Source organism: Syngnathus floridae, chromosome 11, assembly GCF_059516105.1.
Source record: "Syngnathus floridae isolate MCC-2025c chromosome 11, RoL_Sflo_1.0, whole genome shotgun sequence".
Lineage (NCBI taxonomy): Eukaryota > Metazoa > Chordata > Actinopteri > Syngnathiformes > Syngnathidae > Syngnathus > Syngnathus floridae.
In genome coordinates, this window is record NC_142423.1 from 9457357 (window position 1) to 9477448 (window position 20092).

Below are 20092 nucleotides of genomic sequence, written 5' to 3' on the forward strand. Positions count from 1 at the left end.
AGGCCTTCATTCAAGATTTTCGACAGGGAAACACTCAGTTGATGTTTTCTACATCAAAACATTCATATACTTTGTTTTTAGGTCAATTCAAAGATGGATGTTGGATACTGTTGTTGAACTGCATCATCCAAGCGTACATAACTCACTCACGTGGCAGGACTTTTTATTTTGGGACGTAAATGGATCTCAGGAATTAGTTTACTCTGCATATTTGCCTTTTATGAGCAGCTGCTGTGCTGGCAGTCATTGTAATGTTTAACCACTGTCTCTGGAACGGCTCACCTCTGCCTGTTTTTTTTTTTTCTCTCCCACCACTTCTCAGCTCTTTGATCAGGAAGGCAGCAAATCCAGCGGTGTTGAAGTTTGCCTCTTTCAGGAGTTTAATTCAAATACTTAAAAGAGCACCTGTAGGTCATATTAGACCCTTAGCTGATCCTTGGAATGCTTCATGTAAACTCAATAGAGTGGAACCTCAAGGGTCAACCACAATGGAAATAATGGAATTTTAAATCTGTAAATCTTTGTAAAATTTCTAATGATAGCAGTCTCTGTCGTTTTTTTTTTTGCAAACTGTTTTGCAATTCCGGTCTTCCTGTATTATTATTACTATTATTAATTGTATTATTATTATTATTATTATTATTATTATTATTGTCAACTTGGATTGAATTTGCCATTTTATACTGACCAGCTAAGAAAAGAATGAAAGCTTTGTTTTGGCCGTGGCGCCCCAAAAGTCAGCAAAACTGAAATGGAGGGGATAAACACTTCAGTTGTAGTTCTCAGCCTTTGTTTTTATGTTTTCAACAGTTACATCCAAATATGAAGTTCAATGTATTTGGTACCAACTTGTGGGATTTACTGTGTCTGTTGGTTTGTAAGAGCCTCTGCTTTGGAATGTATGTCCCGAGTTGGGGCATGGATTTCCCCCGTGCTCCTCTCGAGTCGCTGGCACTCAAGCCGATGTCATAGCGGCTACTTGTGCTCACTGGTTACACGTGTCTGTCCCAGTGTGCCGCTCGCCGGGCTCCCTGACCGCACGCCAGGGGTTGCTCTTCGGTCCCCCAGCTGTGAAGAGCCCGGTTCTGACGCGGCCTGTCCCTTTGGCTCACTCGGGACGTTTGACGTGCCGAGCGCAGAGGTCAGCCTGACCTACTTTTTTCCCCTCAGCGGCTCTTCTTGCTGAGCTCCGGCGCTCCTCGGCAGGGGGACGTTGGGAGGGCGGGGGGTTATGCGAGGGAGGAGCTGCTTACACCTCCACTCCTGTCCTGGTGTGTTAAATCACCACCGTTTCTCTATTTTTTTATTTATTTTTTAGGTGTGTGGGAGGCAGCACACCTGCAGACTGAGGTCAGATATTGAAGGGGCTCTGTGGGGGTTGCAGGTAGATGCTGAGCGGCACTTGTGCAGGACCCCTGCAGTGAGCACTGTCTGACTCACTTTATCTACCTCCCGCAACACTCTTTGACCTCACTTCCCCCCTTTTTTTGTTCTATCTAAACGTGAAGTAATTCCAGGAGAGCATGCATTGCTCAAACCAAACTTTTGGATATCGTAAATGCAGTGTTGGATAATCTCGTCATTGAATTCACAATTATTTATTTTAATAACAATTCTGTTTTGGGTGCAAAACAAGAAAATGTTTAAACGTGTAGAAAATATTTAGACAGATTAATGTATTTAAATTATGTAATTAATTATTTGTAACTTCCAAAGTCCTTTTGGAACAAACTAAATTTATTAAAAAAATGGTGCAAAAGATAAAATTCAAGTAAGTTTTTCTTGTTTAAAGAAACATCAATATCAATTGTATTTTTCCGATGATGCCAATTTTGTAATGGAGTGTAATAAGCACAATTGAATTTCGATTTTCTATGTCCCCTTACATCGTGTCGTAGCGGACAAAACATTGGAATTGTGTCTCTCGAGCCACGTTGCGCTGCCTTCGAACAAGAGCAGCTGCACTTCCATCTCTTAAGTGCTCCTCACAACAGACAGTTTGAGGTACAATTTTCCTTTCCCCTCCAGGCACTGACTGCGAGGCTCATTTTATTCTGTCGGGGAACATTGAAAGCATCCTCGGGTTTCCATTGGCATTTCACAGCGGCGCGATTGGCGACATCACACAACGAGCCTGTCATTATTGTCCCTCCTGTGGTATAATTGCCTTTCGTGTCGAACCATCTCGTGCGCTTGGGGGTCTCGGCTCACTTCCCATCACTCATCTCCCATGTCCGTTAGTGAACGGAGAACTCTTTTTTTTTTTTTCTAACTTGGCCATCTGTCAATAGCACTCCCAAATAAAATGATGGTGCATTGTGCTCCGTTTTTTTGTTTTTTTTTCCCCGGTGTGTTTCTGTGTGGCCCCGGTGGCTACTTGAGCCTGGCTCTCCATCCCAACGAGACAGCTGGCTGGAGCTCGCTCTTATCCGCTGTGGAGTAGCTTGTAAGCGTGTAATGAGTTAACTTTGGGATGATGATCTGCATAATTTATTTTCTGCCCCCACTGGGCCCGCTAGAGTATTAATTAATATCAAACTCTTGCTACGATCCCATTGTGGGACTCCTCTTGGCTCCTGTTTTTGGCACATGTGGAATTTCATATGACGTCATAGATTCCACTCTTTGGGGAAGGACTCTAACCCAAACATTCGGTTTATTTTCCTTGCATATGGTCAGTTTTGACTCGGGCTAAGAATGTCCTCAAAATAATTGTCTAGAGACAATCACAAACAAATGAAACCTGACGAATGACCCTACCGCACCCATTGACCTTACGCAACGAGTGAAAGCAGGTTTATGCCCGCCTCCAATTCCAAAAAATACAAGACACGCTTTTTCTTTCTTGGAATTTGTTTTTGTACGTCCACTCACCTTCTCCACCTGTCTCTCTTTGTTTTTGCCCCAACAGAACTCGATACGGCACAATCTGTCATTGAACAAGTGTTTCCTCAAAGTGCCTCGCTCTAAGGATGATCCGGGAAAGGTGAGATTGGAACAGCATCCTAAAACCAAAGGCGTAATTCTTGCTTTTACGATATTTGTTGCTTTCATAACAACATTGTTCTTTTTTTTATTCAAAAACTCTCTTCATATGATGCACGCTTACATTCTCACTCATTTTCATATAACATAACATGTATTTTATATGCCAATGATATTTTCTCAAAAAGAAGACTTTGTCCACGCTTTGTTCTCTTAACATTCCGACTGCTTTCCTTTCATAATTAACTTTTTATCTTCATAGCATGACTTTATTCTCATGAAATATTTTTATTCCCACTTCTTTGTAGTTTCTGCTATTGATTTCCATGGGGATCAATAAAGTTATCCATGTAACCTAACCTAAAATAACATGAGATATAATGAAAGAATACACCTGGAGGAGCATGTTTGGTTTGTACCAACAGCTGGCAATAGTCAACATCATTTTTTTTCCTCTTATTTTTTTTTTCCGGGGAGGCTCATATCATGTCTGTGTTGGAAAAATGTTAACTTTGAATCCCTGCCAGAACCTTGACAGCAGAGAAATGCATGGCACGCTCTTAATCTATTAGGAGCTTGCCTCCTCCGCAGGTTAGCATTTCATATGTAAGGAGAGACCTTTTTTTTGTTGTTGTTATTAGGCGAGCTCAGACAGCAGATGTGGGTGAGGTGAGAAAAAGTCAGACTGCCACAGACCGAGTCAAAACAGGGTTTAAGTAAGGTCGTTTGTCAAAACGCTCGCTCGCTCGCATCCCCTAAAGCATTCGGCACCAATCTCCTACGCTTCACTCATTTTTTTTCCCTGCTCATGTTAATTTGACATTTGAATCTCAGTGGGACCACCTAGTGTCAACCCATTTGCGTTGCCGTCTCTTGTGACATCAAGTCGATAATTAGCTCCCATCCAACGAGGTGCTTCATGACAGTGCAGCTCTTATATTTAGTCCCGTTTTACACATCCTGTAGGTCTAATCATATGGATCCTAAGCTACGTTTCAGCCCGGCTCTATCTGAGCTTTTGCTACACATGCCGCGGAGAGGAAAAAAAAAAAAAAAAAGGCACAAATAATTACCCTCTCCACACACGCGCGCACACACACACACACATACATGCATAGAGAGCCACGCTTGGCTGTGTACGAGAGGATGGGGACTGAATGCTAATTTCGTGTTTTGCTGTAATCCTCTGATATTGACACTCTCGGGAGCTGCTCCACTAAATACAAAATAATCTATTGCTGTATGGATCCCATTCCAGATGCACGGCCAACGTGCTCGCATCCTTAATGTTTAATTTGGAATTTTCCTCACTCCCTTCCCCACCCAGCCCTCTTACCCCCCCCCCCCCCCCCCCCCCCCCCCCCTTGTGCACAAGACAACTTCAAAGAGGCGGTAGCTGCTCTTGATATGTTGCATCAATATTGTAATGTGGCAGGAATATGAAAACTGCTGCTCGGATGAGATAGGAGAAGCAAAGTCTGCGTCTGTCAGTCTGGGAGATGCTCGGGATTAAACGGCGCAAAAATACCACCTGACTGCATGTAAATCGGCAAGCGTGAAGAATTGTGTGCCATACAGAAGAAGATAGCAATCAAAAAAGACAATTAGGATCACAATTTTTATCTGATTACTGAATCGCTCGATGGGATTTGTCATAAATTTGCAAGACCCACATTTTGTTAATTTTCTTTTAGGAAGAAATGTATTTCATGTATTTTGGAATTATCTAACATATAATGCAATAATTTCTGCAAAATTCCAACTTTTTATTGATTTTTATTTTTTACTGATTTTTATTTTTATCATTATTTCTTATTGACTATCTTGTAATGCAACAGCAGTTATGCTAATGCTCAAAAACTATTTTATAAATAATTTTTGCTGAGAGCAATTGGATTACATGACTTCATTCAAGTGAAAAAGAATTTGAGATTTTACAGGAACACTTCCATGTTTTTTGATAAAGCAGCCCGCTTTGTTATGGCTGAAGAGAAACTGGTGTTTTTTTTTGCCATTTTCCTGTGGAGCCAACACTATGTTGCAGAATATTTGTGAATAATTTAATGGCTCTTCTTTATATGTTTTCTCTTTTCCTGCCAAATCTCTGGGGGTGGGCGTCGGGGGTGGGGAGGAAAAAAAAAAAATGCAGCAACTCTCTCTTCCCACGAGGGTTAAGTTAAAGTGTTCTTCCCTGCACTAATTAAAAGCAACGGAGCTCAGCCCGGCTTTTTCTGTGCGACTCCTCGTTTTGAAACATGCATTATAAGACGCACATGGATCGACTGCCGTGACGACGCGCCTCACCTTTATCAATGATGCGGAATTTCTAATGAGGCTGCTGCATTTTTATCACCGTTGTATAACCCCCCATTTTCTCGGCTTGATTGCGCATGTGAATTATTATTCTCAACCCCTCTGAGGAGCCGTTAATTGACCCTAAAGCTTGGCGCACATTAAAACATATCATTTTGCATACACACACCCCGCACCCCCTCGATGAATATTGGCCAAGCGTGGCTTTTCATTTGAACAATTGCATCCGGGCCAGAGTACGTTTAAAAAAAAAAAACTTCCCTTGAACAACGACAGGCCATTGTGTACGACGCTATTATTTTATGAATACTCACTAAGATTCTCTGGTGGACGCATCAATTATTCTCTCTGCTGGGGAAGTCATTTTAAAAGGTCCTGATCTCACTTTCTTTTGACAATTGAGATTTTTTTTTCTTATCATAAAATATTAAAAATACATTCGAAAAGCCGCACAGCCTTAAGGAAAAAAAAAACTTTTTTTTTAGCAAGTGTACATTGCCTTGGAGGAGCAACACCATTGAAAAAAAATAAATGAAATGCAGAAGATAAATAATGCAGGATGGGGCTGTAGAATTTCATACCCCCAAAATTCCCAGCCCACCCTCCTCCAGTCAGCCTGGCCTGCACTGTTCTCTCCTTGATTAGCTTCTTACAGCCAGGGAGGCTCTTCTTCATTTCCCGGCCTGAGAGCCGTCTTGGCAACTATGCTGCGCTCACCTGAGGCCGAGGAAGTGAAGATTCAAGGAAGAGCTTAGCGGCAACTGCCCCTCGCCAGCCCCAGTGGAGGAAGCAGAGTCTCTCCTTACTGACAAAAATGTTGTATACAAGACATTGCAAAGTGCTAATGCTAGCAGTCAATGTCAAATCCTATTAGCAGGCTAATAGAAAATTACCTATTGTGACATCTCAGTGCGATCCATGTGCAAATGTGAGGAGAGCATTTTTATTTTATTTTCATGCCCTGACATTGCTCTCCTTTGCCTGCAGGGTTCTTATTGGGCTATTGACACCAACCCAAAAGAGGACGCCTTGCCAACGCGACCCAAGAAGAGGCCGCGGTCTGGAGAGCGGGTGAGTGCGACATGAGGAAGGGAAAAAATCCTGATATTAATTGTGCAGGTGTACCTAATGAAGTGTCCTGAGACTGTATTACATCCCTTTTATCGCCTTCATTTTTTTTCCCCCCCCGCTCTTTCTCCAGCGTTCCTCTTCACACAAACACGCATGCAGACTTTATGTAACTGCCTCGCGATCCTGTCATGAAGTGGGCGCCTTATTAATAAACGGTGCCCCAGGTAGCCATTACACGCGTTATCATCTGCGCCTCCTCCCTCTTTTATTTATTATTTTACCAACATCAATTAATGCAGAGCACTACTTTGAGCTTCTGGCTTTTTAATTATGGATGGTCCAGAGTTACACACGGGTTTTTAAGCGAGCCGCTCACATTTGAACTGGCCTCGGGGCGTCTCAGCGCTGCGGCCTCAGAAAAGCTTCCCTTACGATGTGGCTGACCATAGTCCTCCGGGAACCGAAAGTTCTGTTAAGCCGGGGTTTTGGAGGTAGATCTGCGCACATACTAGTCCCGTTGTCCCCGCCAAACTTTACTCAGACATTAAAAAATACCCATTAAAAAGTAGATCTTGCATAAATGTTTTATTGGTTGCCTTTGGTAAATGAGTCATCCATATTCCATACGCAAATATGTGTCCCTGCCACATTTTGACATGATATTAACATAAAAAATGTATGTCATATTTGTAGAAATATTTCTTATTTGCTAACTAATTTCATATAAGTAAAACTAATAAAATAAATATGTAATTACATTATATATGTATGTATATAATGGAAAAAAATAATTTTAATAAAAAAATTGTCTGCATCAAAATGTCCTATTATTATATATATATATATATATATATTAAAATAGGTTCATTAATTGTACCAATAAAAATTCAATATATTCTACGTATAAGAGGATGATGTATGCCTGCTGTTTGTTCACGGTGCATCTGTGGTGTGCTTGTACGTAGGCATGGCACAAAAGAAAACGACGTGCGTCTGTTCTGTCACTCTTTCCCTCCCCACCAAACAAGAAATTCGATTAAGAGTCTCAGAAGGCACGAGTGAGACTTTGGGAAATCTCATTTAGTGTTTATCATGAATTAAAAATGGTATTGTTGGCAGCCAATCCTCTTAGCATAAGCACTTTTTCGGAGGGAGAAGGGCACGCCGGAGTTATCTTTGACGACAGCACACGCGGCGGGCACGCGTGACGCGCTTCATGATGACGCTGATGTGCGCTTCTCTTGTCCTCCCGCTAAGAAGCGCACGCTTGAAATGTGACCTAAATAAAAGGTACGGTCTACATTTTGCGGCAGGATGAGAACAAAGGGCAAAACGCATCAACCTGCTTGTGTTTAATAATTGGATTATGTTGCATTTTATTTATTTCCTTCCTCTTTGTGTCTCCTCATCCCACGTCCAATCCTCCCCCCCACATACACACAGGCTTCTACGCCATACAGCCTGGAGTCGGAGTCTTTGGGGATGGAGTGTATGATCTCTGGAAGTGCCTCTCCAACGCTGGCAATCAACACTGTGACTAACAAGGTACTACAGGCGGCCCTCCAGCCTCCAGCTCCCCCAACACGCACCTGGCTATGCGGCTGCACCCTGACCCCGCCCACTTTGCCAACCACCTACTGCACAGTTTCCCCGCAGAGAGAGGAGCACTCCACACGCACACCCGCACATGCCTAGAGCTTATCCGCAACCCACACCAAAATACACAAGGAGGTGTTCGGCGGCACCTGATTCCTGCACAACAGCGGGCTCCCGTTGGATTGCGCTCGGCAACACGATGCCCGCATGGCTGCGTGCAACGTGAAACCTGGCCATCCGATATGCATATTGTGCACACACCTGATCACATTATAGTTACAAAATGCCCGTACAGTAGACAATGTAGAAAGCTTGACACAATTCTTCCACTAGTCCGTTAAATAGGTCTACAGCTGGCAAATATTTTAAAAATTGATTATAATATTGAGTACACCATCGATTAATCAGATTAAAGTGTATTTTGCATTGTTAAACAACAAAATGTACATGTGGGACGCAGATAGTATTTGCCCGATTGGGACAAAATAGATGAACGAAGAGGAAACATGGATTTGCTTTTTATTCGTTTTTTAAAAAAAGCTTAGGAGTACTCGCTCATCCACTGTGGGGATGGCGAGCTGTTAGCTGCGAGTGTGCCATTCACTTTGAAATTGAAATAGGCTTTTTAACCTTAAGCTCTCATCCTCTGGGCCCAGTGGGGGCAGCTCTCAGGAGTACTTTTAGAAAGCCTACAAGAGTCACTTATTCATTTGCAAGCGGGCATTACCAAAAAAAAAAAGAAGAGCGTACAAGCATGCAATCCCCGTGTTGTATACATGCCAGCGCGTGTGTGTGTGCGACGGGGCCCTCTTGAGCTCCCGAGTTGTGCGGCGAAGGGCACGATGTCAGCGTGTGTTGTAACTTGTGCGCACATGCACGCCGAGTATGTTAGCAAGGGTTTCCACTTGTTTTGACAAGCACCGCGTCGAAGCATACATGCACATTATTCATGGTTCTGTTTCCTTGGTACGCCCTTATGACAGTTAAGATTCACGGCCATATATCCATCATACGGCTCGAGTGCAAAAACTCAGAAATCAATAAGTCTTTGTTGACACATAACACACAACAGTGTTGTTAACAAACCTGTTTGCTTAATTGGGATGATTATATCATATGTTATAAAATGTGAGGCTTCCAGACTGTAAACAAAGCTCTCGGATGGTGTGGCCATGTCTGTCGTAATGCGTGACACCATCCCTGATTGGAAAAAGGATTCTACTTATGTCTCCTGTCTTTCCACTTAGCCACCAGCTAGCTTGCGAGCTAACGAGCTTGGGTCTGGAAATAATCAACTCACAATTGTTAATATGAGTGATGTGATTATCACTGATGTGAATCACGACGCTCAAATTCTTGTATAATGGAAGTGGGGGGGACTCCAAAATGTCTCATTCACTTTACACTTGAAATTTTGTTAGATGATAATAATAGTCATTTGAAATGATAAATAATTGCATTAATTTTTCACGTGTTTTTAAACTCAGTTTTTAGCGGAAATATGCAACAAAAATCTTCTTTGGTTGACTCTCTTCTTTTTTTTTTCTTCCTACCATCACGATAAAGTCTGAAGGAGACATGGATGCACGCAGTGTGCAAAGCTTGTTTCTCACCGACCGCCTCGACGCTATAAACACGTGCCAGGCAGGCCACGCCTCTTTTAGCACGGCGCGCCAAGCCACAGGAATTCCCTGTCTCTGTTTTTCTCCCCCTCTCTTTCTATTCCAGTCTCTGTCCCTCATTCCCGCTTTTGTGCACAGACCAATGGCAGACGCGGAAGGCACCAGCGAGAATCTCTATTCTTTTCTGTGGCCCGTCGGGCATTCCACTCCCTCTCTCTCTCTCTCTCTCTCACTCTCTCTCTTTTTAGCTCTGTCTGTCTGTCTGTCTGTCTGTCTGTCTGTCTCTCTCTCGCTCTCTCTCTCTCTCTCTGTCCCTCTCTCTCTCTGTCTATCTCACTTGGGACTCACATTTTTCCCCTCCACTGAAGTGGCCATCAACATTGGCATGAATGCGATGAAGCTGTGGCACAGAGGTGTGACCGTGAAGACTGTTTGCCTCCCCCCTCCCCTCCCTTTTCCTCTTCAGTCAGGAGAAAGCTAGTTCATCTTTGATTTCCCAACATCTCATGCACGAGATCATAAAATACATTTTGAACAAAACTTATTACACTGCTGAGAATAGAAGACTTGTTTGCCTGCTAGCTAAAACAGGATGCACACGTACCGATAATCGGGCCAAGATTTTCCCTTATGAGCAGTCAGCGAAGCCATGAGTTTTGAATGTATTACCCTGAGCCATTGTCCTGCGGCTGTGGAGTGTCTTCAACTTTTTTTATGGCTCAATCTGCTTGGAAAACAGTCATGATTGACAGTTGAGTTTAATGCAAGCTAAACACGATAAGTGGGCTCAATTTGAGCACTTTTCCGCCCTTCCTTTGAAAATTATCAGACTTGATTGTTGGCTATCTCTGGATTGTGTATCCCCCCCCCGGAAATAAATATAAATAATGTTTAAATCCAGGTACGCATACGGTATATAAATCGTTAATAATATGAGCATCAGACGTCTATGAATAATTATCCTAAGTGATTGTCCTGCTGGGGGCGATTTATGCGAGAGCATTTTTATTTTTCCCATGGTGATTTTCTTAGAAAATGCTCAAGGCCTGACAATTGTAAATGTTTAAAGCGAGATAATCAGGCCTTCCTTCGCTTTTTCTCCCGCCTCCCACTGGTCAATCCCGGTACTGCAAAATCTGGTTTGGAGGAGAAGACTTTCTCACTATGTTTTTGTGTGCGTGAGCAGTCATCGTCGTTTAAGCGCTCGCACGCATGTGCGTTTTTGTGCAGAAATGTGCACGCCACATGTATGCGAGTCCATATTGCATTTTCTGGGGGTATGCCTGAAACCACAGAGCGGCACGGTTTTAAAATAATCACACTTTATGGGCGAGCGGTGTAAAAATAGATTGCGGCTGGCCAACTTTTATGATTCACTCTGCATAACATTTAGGTTTTGCGCGGCACCCTGTTTTTGATTAGCATGGCGAGGCTGATTTTCATTGAGTTCCCCTTCACGCTAATGAACACTGGATCCGAGCCCACACTGAGCGCAGGGAGGCTGCAGTCCCCTAATGAGCTCCGCTCCCTCTCTTCCTTGAACTTTGTTGGATTTCACGTCTAAGCTTCATCTTGGGTTTTTTTTTTTCATCATGATTTTTCTATCTATCCACCAGCACACGTATCAAAAGCCTATAATGACGGGGCTGGCCTTCTTTCTAACCAGTCTGGTGGTCAGCCGGGCCAATCTGTTGCCTTTTCCGTGTGGTCTTGGTGGCTGGGTCGGTAGACAAGAGAGACTTCAGTGTCCCGCTGGCCTCCAGGCTCGCGTCTCTGCTGCCTCATTGTGCCCAGCACAGGGCCTGCTCTGTTTCGCTGACTGATGAGCAGAAGCCACCGAGCTGCCCTCGGTCACGGGTGGACACACGCGCGTGCACGCGCACACACACCGATCCAAAGAAACAGCGTCAGTGCATTGCTGTCATTCCTTTTTCTCTCAATAGTAAACCCCATGCGCTAGTTCCCAAATACTTTCTAACTCGATATGTGGGATTTTCCTAATTTAGTGGAACTTGCTAACATTGAACACAGTTTGGTCCAGTTTTGTAAAGACTTCAAAGACATTTTTCCCATCAGCACACAAAAGCCACGGCGCCTTGAGATTTGAGTTTAATTTGTTCTGTGAACATGCTTGTCATTCAAACCTTTCTTTTCCAATTCATGATAATACAATTGATCAATTCCAGCCTCCCAAAAACACACAACACAAATAGCTGTTTACTTTCACAATAACGAAATTCTTATGACTTTTGAGGTATACTCTATGCACTATTGCTCATGAGTTAAAACGAAAGTTTGTTGGAGGATGATTAAGATTGTCTCGCTGAAGTACTTCGGCTGCTTTTTGCCGCTCTCATCGAAAGGTCAGCGTCGGCGGCAATTCCTTTGTTGGCCGTCTCAAACGGATTCGCGGTCGGTGAGCAGATGCGGCTGACATCGCCACCAGTGTGACCTTTACTGATGGGAATGTCTCCGTTGTCTCGAGATGGCATCCAACTCCTCCTTCACATACACACACAGAGAAATACTCTGCCATTATGACATTGTTTCCAGCACATCAGATTATCTCGGTGAACTTCACAGCCATCATCATCGTCGGAACGCACCATTAGCAACAATTCAACTGTGATTTGTGCGTGTGTGTGTGTGTTTCAAGGTGGCACTCTACAACACGGACCAGGAAGGGAGCGACAGTCCGAGAAGCAGCCTTAACAACAGCCTGTCCGATCAGAGCCTGGCCTCCGTCAATCTCAACAGTGTGGGCAGCGTGCACAGCTACACGCCGGTAAGATGGTGTCACACCATTTTTTTTTTCTACTTTTATTAATGTGATCCAAAATATGGTTGACTGGCGTGTTGAGAAATGAACGGCAATACGAGCAAGGCTACGCCGACCTTTAAATAATAAGCTGTTGCTGCAGCGAAGAGGAACAATAGCTGTTACTTTTTCATGTTCACTGACTCACACCACAACATGATTCTCTGCCTTAAGAGCGCTTCACTTTATTTTTTTTTTCCGTCTCTCGCGCAAATGCTCAAAATTACTGTAAATAGGGCACATAAACGCACACTGTCATTCACACACACGGACAATTTAGAGGCTTGAATGAATCTAACATGCATGTGTTTGGAATCTGGGGGAAAGCAGAGAAAAATATCGTGAGGACCTGTAATGAGATTTGACTCGGCGCCCCCTAGTGAGTTATCGTAAACAAACAAAAAATAAAACCAATCGCCTATATTATAACAATTAAAGGATTACATTCATTCAACAAGTCAACCAATTAATAACAATTAAAGGATTACTTTCATTCAGCATTGTAGTTTTTTTTTTTTTTTGTGAGTCACTTTTAAGTCTGCACAAATGAGATGAACACAAAGACAATTTCAATTTTTAAAATAGTGTTACCAGGAATAATTTGTTTGAAATATTTTTGTTGCTTTGCAAATTTAATTATGAAAAATGAGAACTAAAAATGTTATAATTTGCCTATTTTCAATCACCACAAAATCAATAAATGTCCCAAAATGTTAAAAGGCTCTCTTAAGGGTTTATAAAAAGTTGACTATGCAATAGAGTCCTGGCTTCAAGTACGACGTTTGAAGACTTGGCTTCATTTGTATCTGCCAAGCTGCACTTTTCAAAGCAATAAAATGAAGCCAGGTGCTTTTCAAACCTGCTGTGCGTATACATATTTTATTTAATGATAATAATGAGGGATTTGGGGCACTCAGCACAAAGCAAAAAATAACCTACCTTGTCCCAGTGGGAAGGGTGTAATTTGCTAGCTGCACAACCCCCCCCCCCCTCTCTGTTTCTTAACTTTAACTTTATTCTCATTGTGTATGCAGCAGCCTACTTGTATTGCTTCCAATATCGGCAAACCGATGCAATCTCTTGCGACTATGAATGTCTCTCACATGCACACAAAATCAATACAAAGCTAATAATCTCCTTTTTGACTGAAACGGACCAAGACGTATTCAATTAAAATGTTGATCCCCACAGTTTTGTGCATGTTAGGTTAATTCAAGGCCCGAAATGTGTGAATGTGATTATGTAAGGTTGTTTGTCGATCGGGGGGTTTCGATTGACTGGCGACCCCTCCATTACGTTTCTCCCACCTTAAATCAGCTGAGGTAGGCCCCACGTGTTGTCGTTTAGCGGGCGAGAGGCGACACATGCCAGACTTGGCCTCATTTTAACAACGTCCTGAATGTAAGGAAAACTAAAAATGGTGATAAACAGTTTCACACTTTGCACAATTGATTACTGTTCTGTCGTGACACATTTTCACACATGTATAATATATGCGTAAACACATCTATGAATTCACTTCACGGGCTCGTTAGTCTAGTCGTAATTCAGCGATAATTGGCAAAAATCCATTCTATTGTCATTTGACCAATGGGAAGCTGCCAGTTTCTTCTAGTTCCTTTTCCCTACGCACCTGATTAACCCGAGACTTGAAATCGTAAAATCTGATACTCAAAGGTCACATTGTTGCCCAATACTATTGAACCAGATGACAAGACACATTTAGTATTGTTGTGAGGTAGATTTAGGTCGTTTGTTGCCATTTAGTAGTGTTGACATATTTGGCATGTTAGTGGAACATTCCATGAAGCAAAGATGGGGGTTTTTGGAACTATTCCAAATTGACAACTTTCCATGGGAATTAGGTGGGAATTGTAGATGAGGTATTATTTTAAGTCATAAAAAGAAACATTTTGTGGGTGGGTGCAAAATGCCCACATTATCGATTATCATCGCTTGGAAGTTAAGATACAGCTGTACTTAGCCCCTATTTGGTGTTTATCATTATGGTCAGCAGTCCTCAAGGCAACATTATGTAGTTTGATGGAGTTGAATTCACAGCATGCTAAATCAGAGCTTCCTAAGAAATATCTTCTGGGTACATTCTCTTTGATCCACCGCAGCCGCTTAGAAATCCAAATGAAACAATAGCGTTCGCAAAGCGTGGTCTCGATCCCACATTTCATCTGATCAAGAACCACCTCAGAGGATGCGTTCAAAGAAGGTGGAGAGCGCCGCTCGGGGTGGACACGCTCCTGAGCTCCAAGCTCAGGAAGCGCGAAAAGGCGAAGGGAGTGATTGTAGCCGCACGCTTCTGGAAGGCAGACAAAGGCTCTTCTTCTGATGCCCTCCCACCAGAGATGGCCCCTCTCTCTTTGGTGTGGTCCTCCCATGTTCCCTTGCTCCAGGCACCAGCCATCGATCGGCTCAGCCTGATGGATGTGCTGGCTGGCTTGCGCGTTCTTGCAGAAAAGACTCCAGCTTTATTATCGCTTCTTTTCCGAGATAGGAAGGTGTTAGCATACCTGTGTACGTGCGCATTTGTATGGATCGACAGCTAATCCATATGATCGGTATTGGAATCGTCATCATACAACCCGGATTGCAACACCCCACATTTGTATGTTTTAGTGCTGGTCCTCGGTGGACAGGTCCAGTCTCAGTTCCCTTCTGAGATGATCAATCCCTTCGATTCAAACTCGTGGCTGGGGATCGTGACTCGCCGTCTCTCGCCCAGCATATAACACTCAAATGGTGTCTCATTTGCACACGCTATTGCTATTGATTTTCCCTTTAAATACATTTTGGTTTGCCACCTGAGCATCGGCGTAAGTGTTGAGGCCAATCGAATTTATGATATAGCTGTGAGGCAAGGTGGCAAGCACTAACCTGGATTGTTGCACTTTGGTTAATCATTACTTCCACCAAGCACAATAAGGCAGTCTTGTTTCGCCAGCACACACAAACTCCAATATTCTGTGAAATATGGCATTGCTGCTTTTGGCGCTTTTTCGACGACCAGATGAGTGCAGCAAGTATCTCCGAGAAAGCGTTTTGTATTATTCATGAGCGTGTTTCATCATTGTATTGCGCCGCTCGTTGGCACTTCCCCTACAGACTGAGCACCACGCAGCCAAACCTTAGCTTAGCTTGTTGTTTACTTTCACAAATGAATCGTCCAGCGTGCCCTTTAGCGGGGAAAGATGAGGGCTCGCTGTAACGTGACCTTATGACCTTTTGACTTTTCCCTCTTAACTTTGTAATTGTCCTCCCTCCCCACCAGGTGAGCAGTCACCCAGAACCCGTGTCTCAACCTCTGAGCCTCCAACAACCCCAGTCCCAGTACAACATGCCCGACAGAGACAAGCAGGTCATGTTCTCTGAATTTGAAGATCTCAGTGCCTCCTTCCGCAGCCTTTACAAGTCCGTTTTTGAGCAGTCCTTCAGCCAACAAGGTAAGTCTGATCTCTCTAAAAGATTCATTCTTATGATTAAATCTACTTTGGTCTTAGTGGAGCTCCTACATACATATGTATTCTGTGTATACGGTATATTTAAGATATATTTGTATAAATACATAATATTGCTCCTTTAAAATGCAAATCTTTGATTGAAGCAAACAAGGAAGCCACAATTAAGGCACCCGTCTTTTTTTTTTCACATTTGTCAAATTTTGTCATTTGTCAGCCCGGCGGTATCTGTTCCCCGTCAGCGCTGAAATATTTTCCCCATGCCGGCCACGTCTCATCCGGGAAGCGAGTCCAATCCCCCTTGTAATTCTGTTGCGCTGAGCTTCATCTGTCACCGAGATGGAGACATGTTCTACTTTAATACGTAGCTGCAGCAGAGTGAATGTGTGGAGAGTAGCTTTCCCCTCAAAAAAAAAAAAAGCCTGTGGAACAGTCCCACTAGAACAAAATGCAGTTTTGCTCCTAATCTGATTGACTGATAAACAAAGAGCGCTTGACAAGCGGGTTATGAGCAAAGTCGTCTGAGCTTTCTGTGTATAACCTACTTTTCACCAATCAAATGCAATTCATGCTTTTCAAAGAGTTCCTCTCCTTTTAATCTATCATCCATGTTTCATTAAAGTTGCTACCTTTTTTTTTTTTTCTGCGTGTGGATGCGCATCCATCCCCTCGTCAGACAAGCTCCGGCAATTAAAAAGCGTAAATAATCTAGCCGGAGGATTTCACATGCGGGCCGCCGTGTCGATAGCGAGCTAATTCGCCGTCTTTGATAATAGGTAATGAGCTGGCATTATTATTCTACTGCCGCAATAATTGCTTTCTCTACTTCCCCGCTTGGACAATGGTGCTTCTGACAAAAGAGATCCACCTTTGGCACCTTTTTTTGCATGATGATTGTGCAGGCCTAAAAGACACTTCACAGGCAGGGTTTCTACGTAAATATGGAAAAGGACATGTCTTGAAAAGCATTTAAAATAGAAAAATATTTGTTTCTAAGTGATTCATTTACAGTAAAGCCGCCATCATATTTGTTCATTGCAAAAATTGAAATTGCCCAACGGCAGAGAACTCTTTTTGTCCAAATGAAGTTCCTCAACTTACCTCATTGTTCTTTGGCACCAAGATGCCAGCAGATGGCGCCAAAGCAAGACCGTTTCTGTGTGCGAGCGCATATGTGTGTGTCTGACTGGTGAACCTCGCCATGCTGAGTCACCGTGTGAGTCAAGAGAAAGGCAGCTGGAGTGTCTCAAGCGTGCAGCTACTTAAACACGGGAGCCATATCCCATTAGTCTAAGAGCAATGGTTTGCTTTCTTTGGTCCAAATAAGTCGCGTTTTTAATCAAAGTGCCCCGACGGGGTTGTTTTATAAAAACAGCTTTAATCTTTTGGTTTTCAGAGAAGTGCAACATGAATAGTTTGCATTTTCTTAGGGGAGAGGGGCTGCAAAGGTAGCAGCTTGAATAATCAGAAAGTAGTGTAGGATATTTTAAAACGTGCCCTTTCTTTCAATACCACTAGCAGGATACCATGTACCTCGAGTGGCGCCCATTAAGTTAACAATCTGACTTGTTTACAAGCTACTTGTAGTTATGTTGAATTGCCGGAAGCAAATCAATAACTTTATCCTGTTAGCTGCCAATGCTATCGCTAATGTTGTCACACTACTGAAGCGCACTGCATCACAGAATACAAAATTGTCCTTTTGTGATTTGAGGTATTTAGGTTCCGGTTCTCAAGGGACAGTTTCTTTAGATTTTATTATGTAGTAATGATTATTGAATATGGTTAAGGAAAATGTATTTTATTGTGTTTTTATAATGCTGCACTGTACAGTTGAAAGTTGCCAGCGATATTGATACAGAAAGCGAATTTCAGCTTGGTGAAAATTGTCCTTGTCCTTGATGAACTTTACTAGCTCCAGTAGAACAAAGACTGGCAATGGCGCAGCATATTAAATGTGATTTCCTGCTTTTCACCATCCTTGTGTGATGCTATCTTTGGACCGCCGTGTGTCCGGTGACCACAAGAGCAGTACGAGGACATCAGAGGGTCTGGGAAATGTGTTTGTTTTACGTCATTTGTCACCATTTTCTGTCATTTTATTGACGGAACCCTTTATCTCCTGTCAGTCACCCCAGAGCTGCAACAAATTGTTTTCATGCTCGATTAATTTACCAGGGAGACTGGACCATCCACAACATGAGGTGTGCAAGCGCAATCTAAAGAGAGCCAATGTCTCTTATAACGAAAATAAGAATATGATAAGAACAACAAAATGAAATGTTAGAAACAACTCAGTATGATGCAAATTAATGAGTCTACATTCTACAACCATAGCAACGTGTTTTTTTTTGTTTTTTTTATGACTGAACATTTCGAAAGGTGGAGGTGTGCACTGGAAAAATGCATCGTGCAGAAATGATTATTTATTTTTTTTGTATCTGAATGCACAGCCCTATTTGTAATAAGTATCTGTAATGGCCAATAATGACATTGTGCGTTGTTGTGCTTTCCAGGCCTGATGGGAATACCGTCAGACACACCGCAGCAGACCCACACGTCCTGCTCCTATCAGCACTCCCCCAGCGGCGCCATCAGCACGCAGAACAACCTGTCCAACAACCAGCCCAACAGCCACTCCAACAACAGCGGCCAGGTCCCCCTCTCCCACCCGGCGCAAGCCCACCCCGGACACGGCTCCCCGCACACGCAGCACCTCCCGCAGCACGCCGGCCCGCACAACCAGCACGCGCAGCACGCCCAGCACCCGCAGCAGCACCCGTCCCACGGCCAGCACCCGCAACAGCACACGCCGCATCCCGTCCAACACGCGCAGCACGGCCAACACCCGTCGCAGCATCAGAGCCTCTCCCACCAGCCGCATCCCGCCCACCAGCAGATGGCCTGCAATCCAGGTAACCTGGCCCGAAACCGCCGTCTTATTTCTCTTCGTCACGCACGCACACCAGAGAAGGTTGCTGAAATGGATTTTGCCTCTTGTTTGTAGTCGCTAAGCGTGGAGATGCTGTTCTAAGTGCTAAACAATAAATCATAGCTCTTTATTATCTGAGGGGAGAACAAAGCCAACCAACAGCCTTGGGAAGGATTTGCACAGTAAAATGGCGCCTCCTAATGGACGCTTTACACATTGAACTTCAATCAGCGCATTTATTAAACTTAGGCTGTTTTCATGAGCATTTTCGAACCAATCAGCACTATTTTATCTAAAAATAAATTAAAGGTATTTTACATTTTCATTAACTTTTACTGTGAAATGATACCCAAAATATTTCATGTTTGTATTGCATTTGGCTACAGAAATGTTTTAAAAATCAATTTTAAAAAAGCTAATTAATTATTTTTATTTTTTTTAAGTTTTCATGTCCCTATTGAATTTTGCGGTGAGAAACTGAAATTTAAAATTTTACTAGGTTTACTTTCTGACTGGTACCCAAATCTGGACGCACTGAAAGAAAGCTGCCGCATTGCGAGCAGCTATAACTGGGCGGATGTGGACCTGTCACCTTTCCAAGGTAGACGACGTTTGGAAAATGTCAAAGAAACTCACAGCACTGTGACCTCAATGACTTTTTTTTTTCCTTCGATTTTGCCCACTCAGGGTTGCGAGAGAGCATGAGGCAGGCCGAGTTGAACAACTGGTCACTGGAGCCCACACAGATCGCCGACCTATGCTCGTCCATCAACCAGTTCTTCGCCCGCACCGGGGTCATCCAGCCGCAGGGGACGGTGCAGCCGGCCGTCTGTCACGCGCCCATGCACCCAAACAAACCCAGCCAGCACCTCGGCACAGGTTTGACACCCGACACCAGTGTTACCTTGCTCGCTTGTGTTAATTGTGCACATGTGGATGCCACTTAAAAAAACAGGGTCATTTTTCCACTAAATCTGCATAATAGTTAAATTGTCAATAGATTTTTGTGGTAAGACCAATTAAGAGAAATCATTGCTAAACGTTTTCTATCATTAATGTGACCTATAACCTGTACAACTCCATTGATTTTAATAAAAATAAGCAACTGCTATTATGTGGTTGCAAAAGTTTGACTTGGTTATGGTTGTGTGTCTCGTTAGGAAATCTCTACATGGACTCCAGACAGAGCATGTCCATGATGGGCCCCCCGGGGTATCCCCACATGCCCCCCATGAGCAGCGCGGGACCCACCATGACTGGTGAGACAGACAGACAGACGGACGGG

The 20092-nt window shown here is 43.4% G+C and overlaps 1 protein-coding gene across 2 annotated transcripts in view; it reads left to right on the top strand.

The window, feature by feature from the left end:
- The window catches only part of foxj3 (forkhead box J3), a 62594-nt gene that overhangs the window by 38176 nt on the left and 4326 nt on the right, over positions 1-20092 (top strand). For both annotated transcript variants that reach the window (XM_088389379.1, XM_088389378.1), the window contains 9 exons: positions 2912-2986; positions 6286-6369; positions 7813-7914; positions 12244-12372; positions 15689-15860; positions 18392-18790; positions 19307-19408; positions 19495-19686; positions 19968-20066. In XM_088389379.1, the coding sequence (XP_088245505.1) occupies positions 2912-2986; positions 6286-6369; positions 7813-7914; positions 12244-12372; positions 15689-15860; positions 18392-18790; positions 19307-19408; positions 19495-19686; positions 19968-20066 (1354 nt within the window). The remainder of the gene's footprint in view (positions 1-2911; positions 2987-6285; positions 6370-7812; positions 7915-12243; positions 12373-15688; positions 15861-18391; positions 18791-19306; positions 19409-19494; positions 19687-19967; positions 20067-20092) is intronic.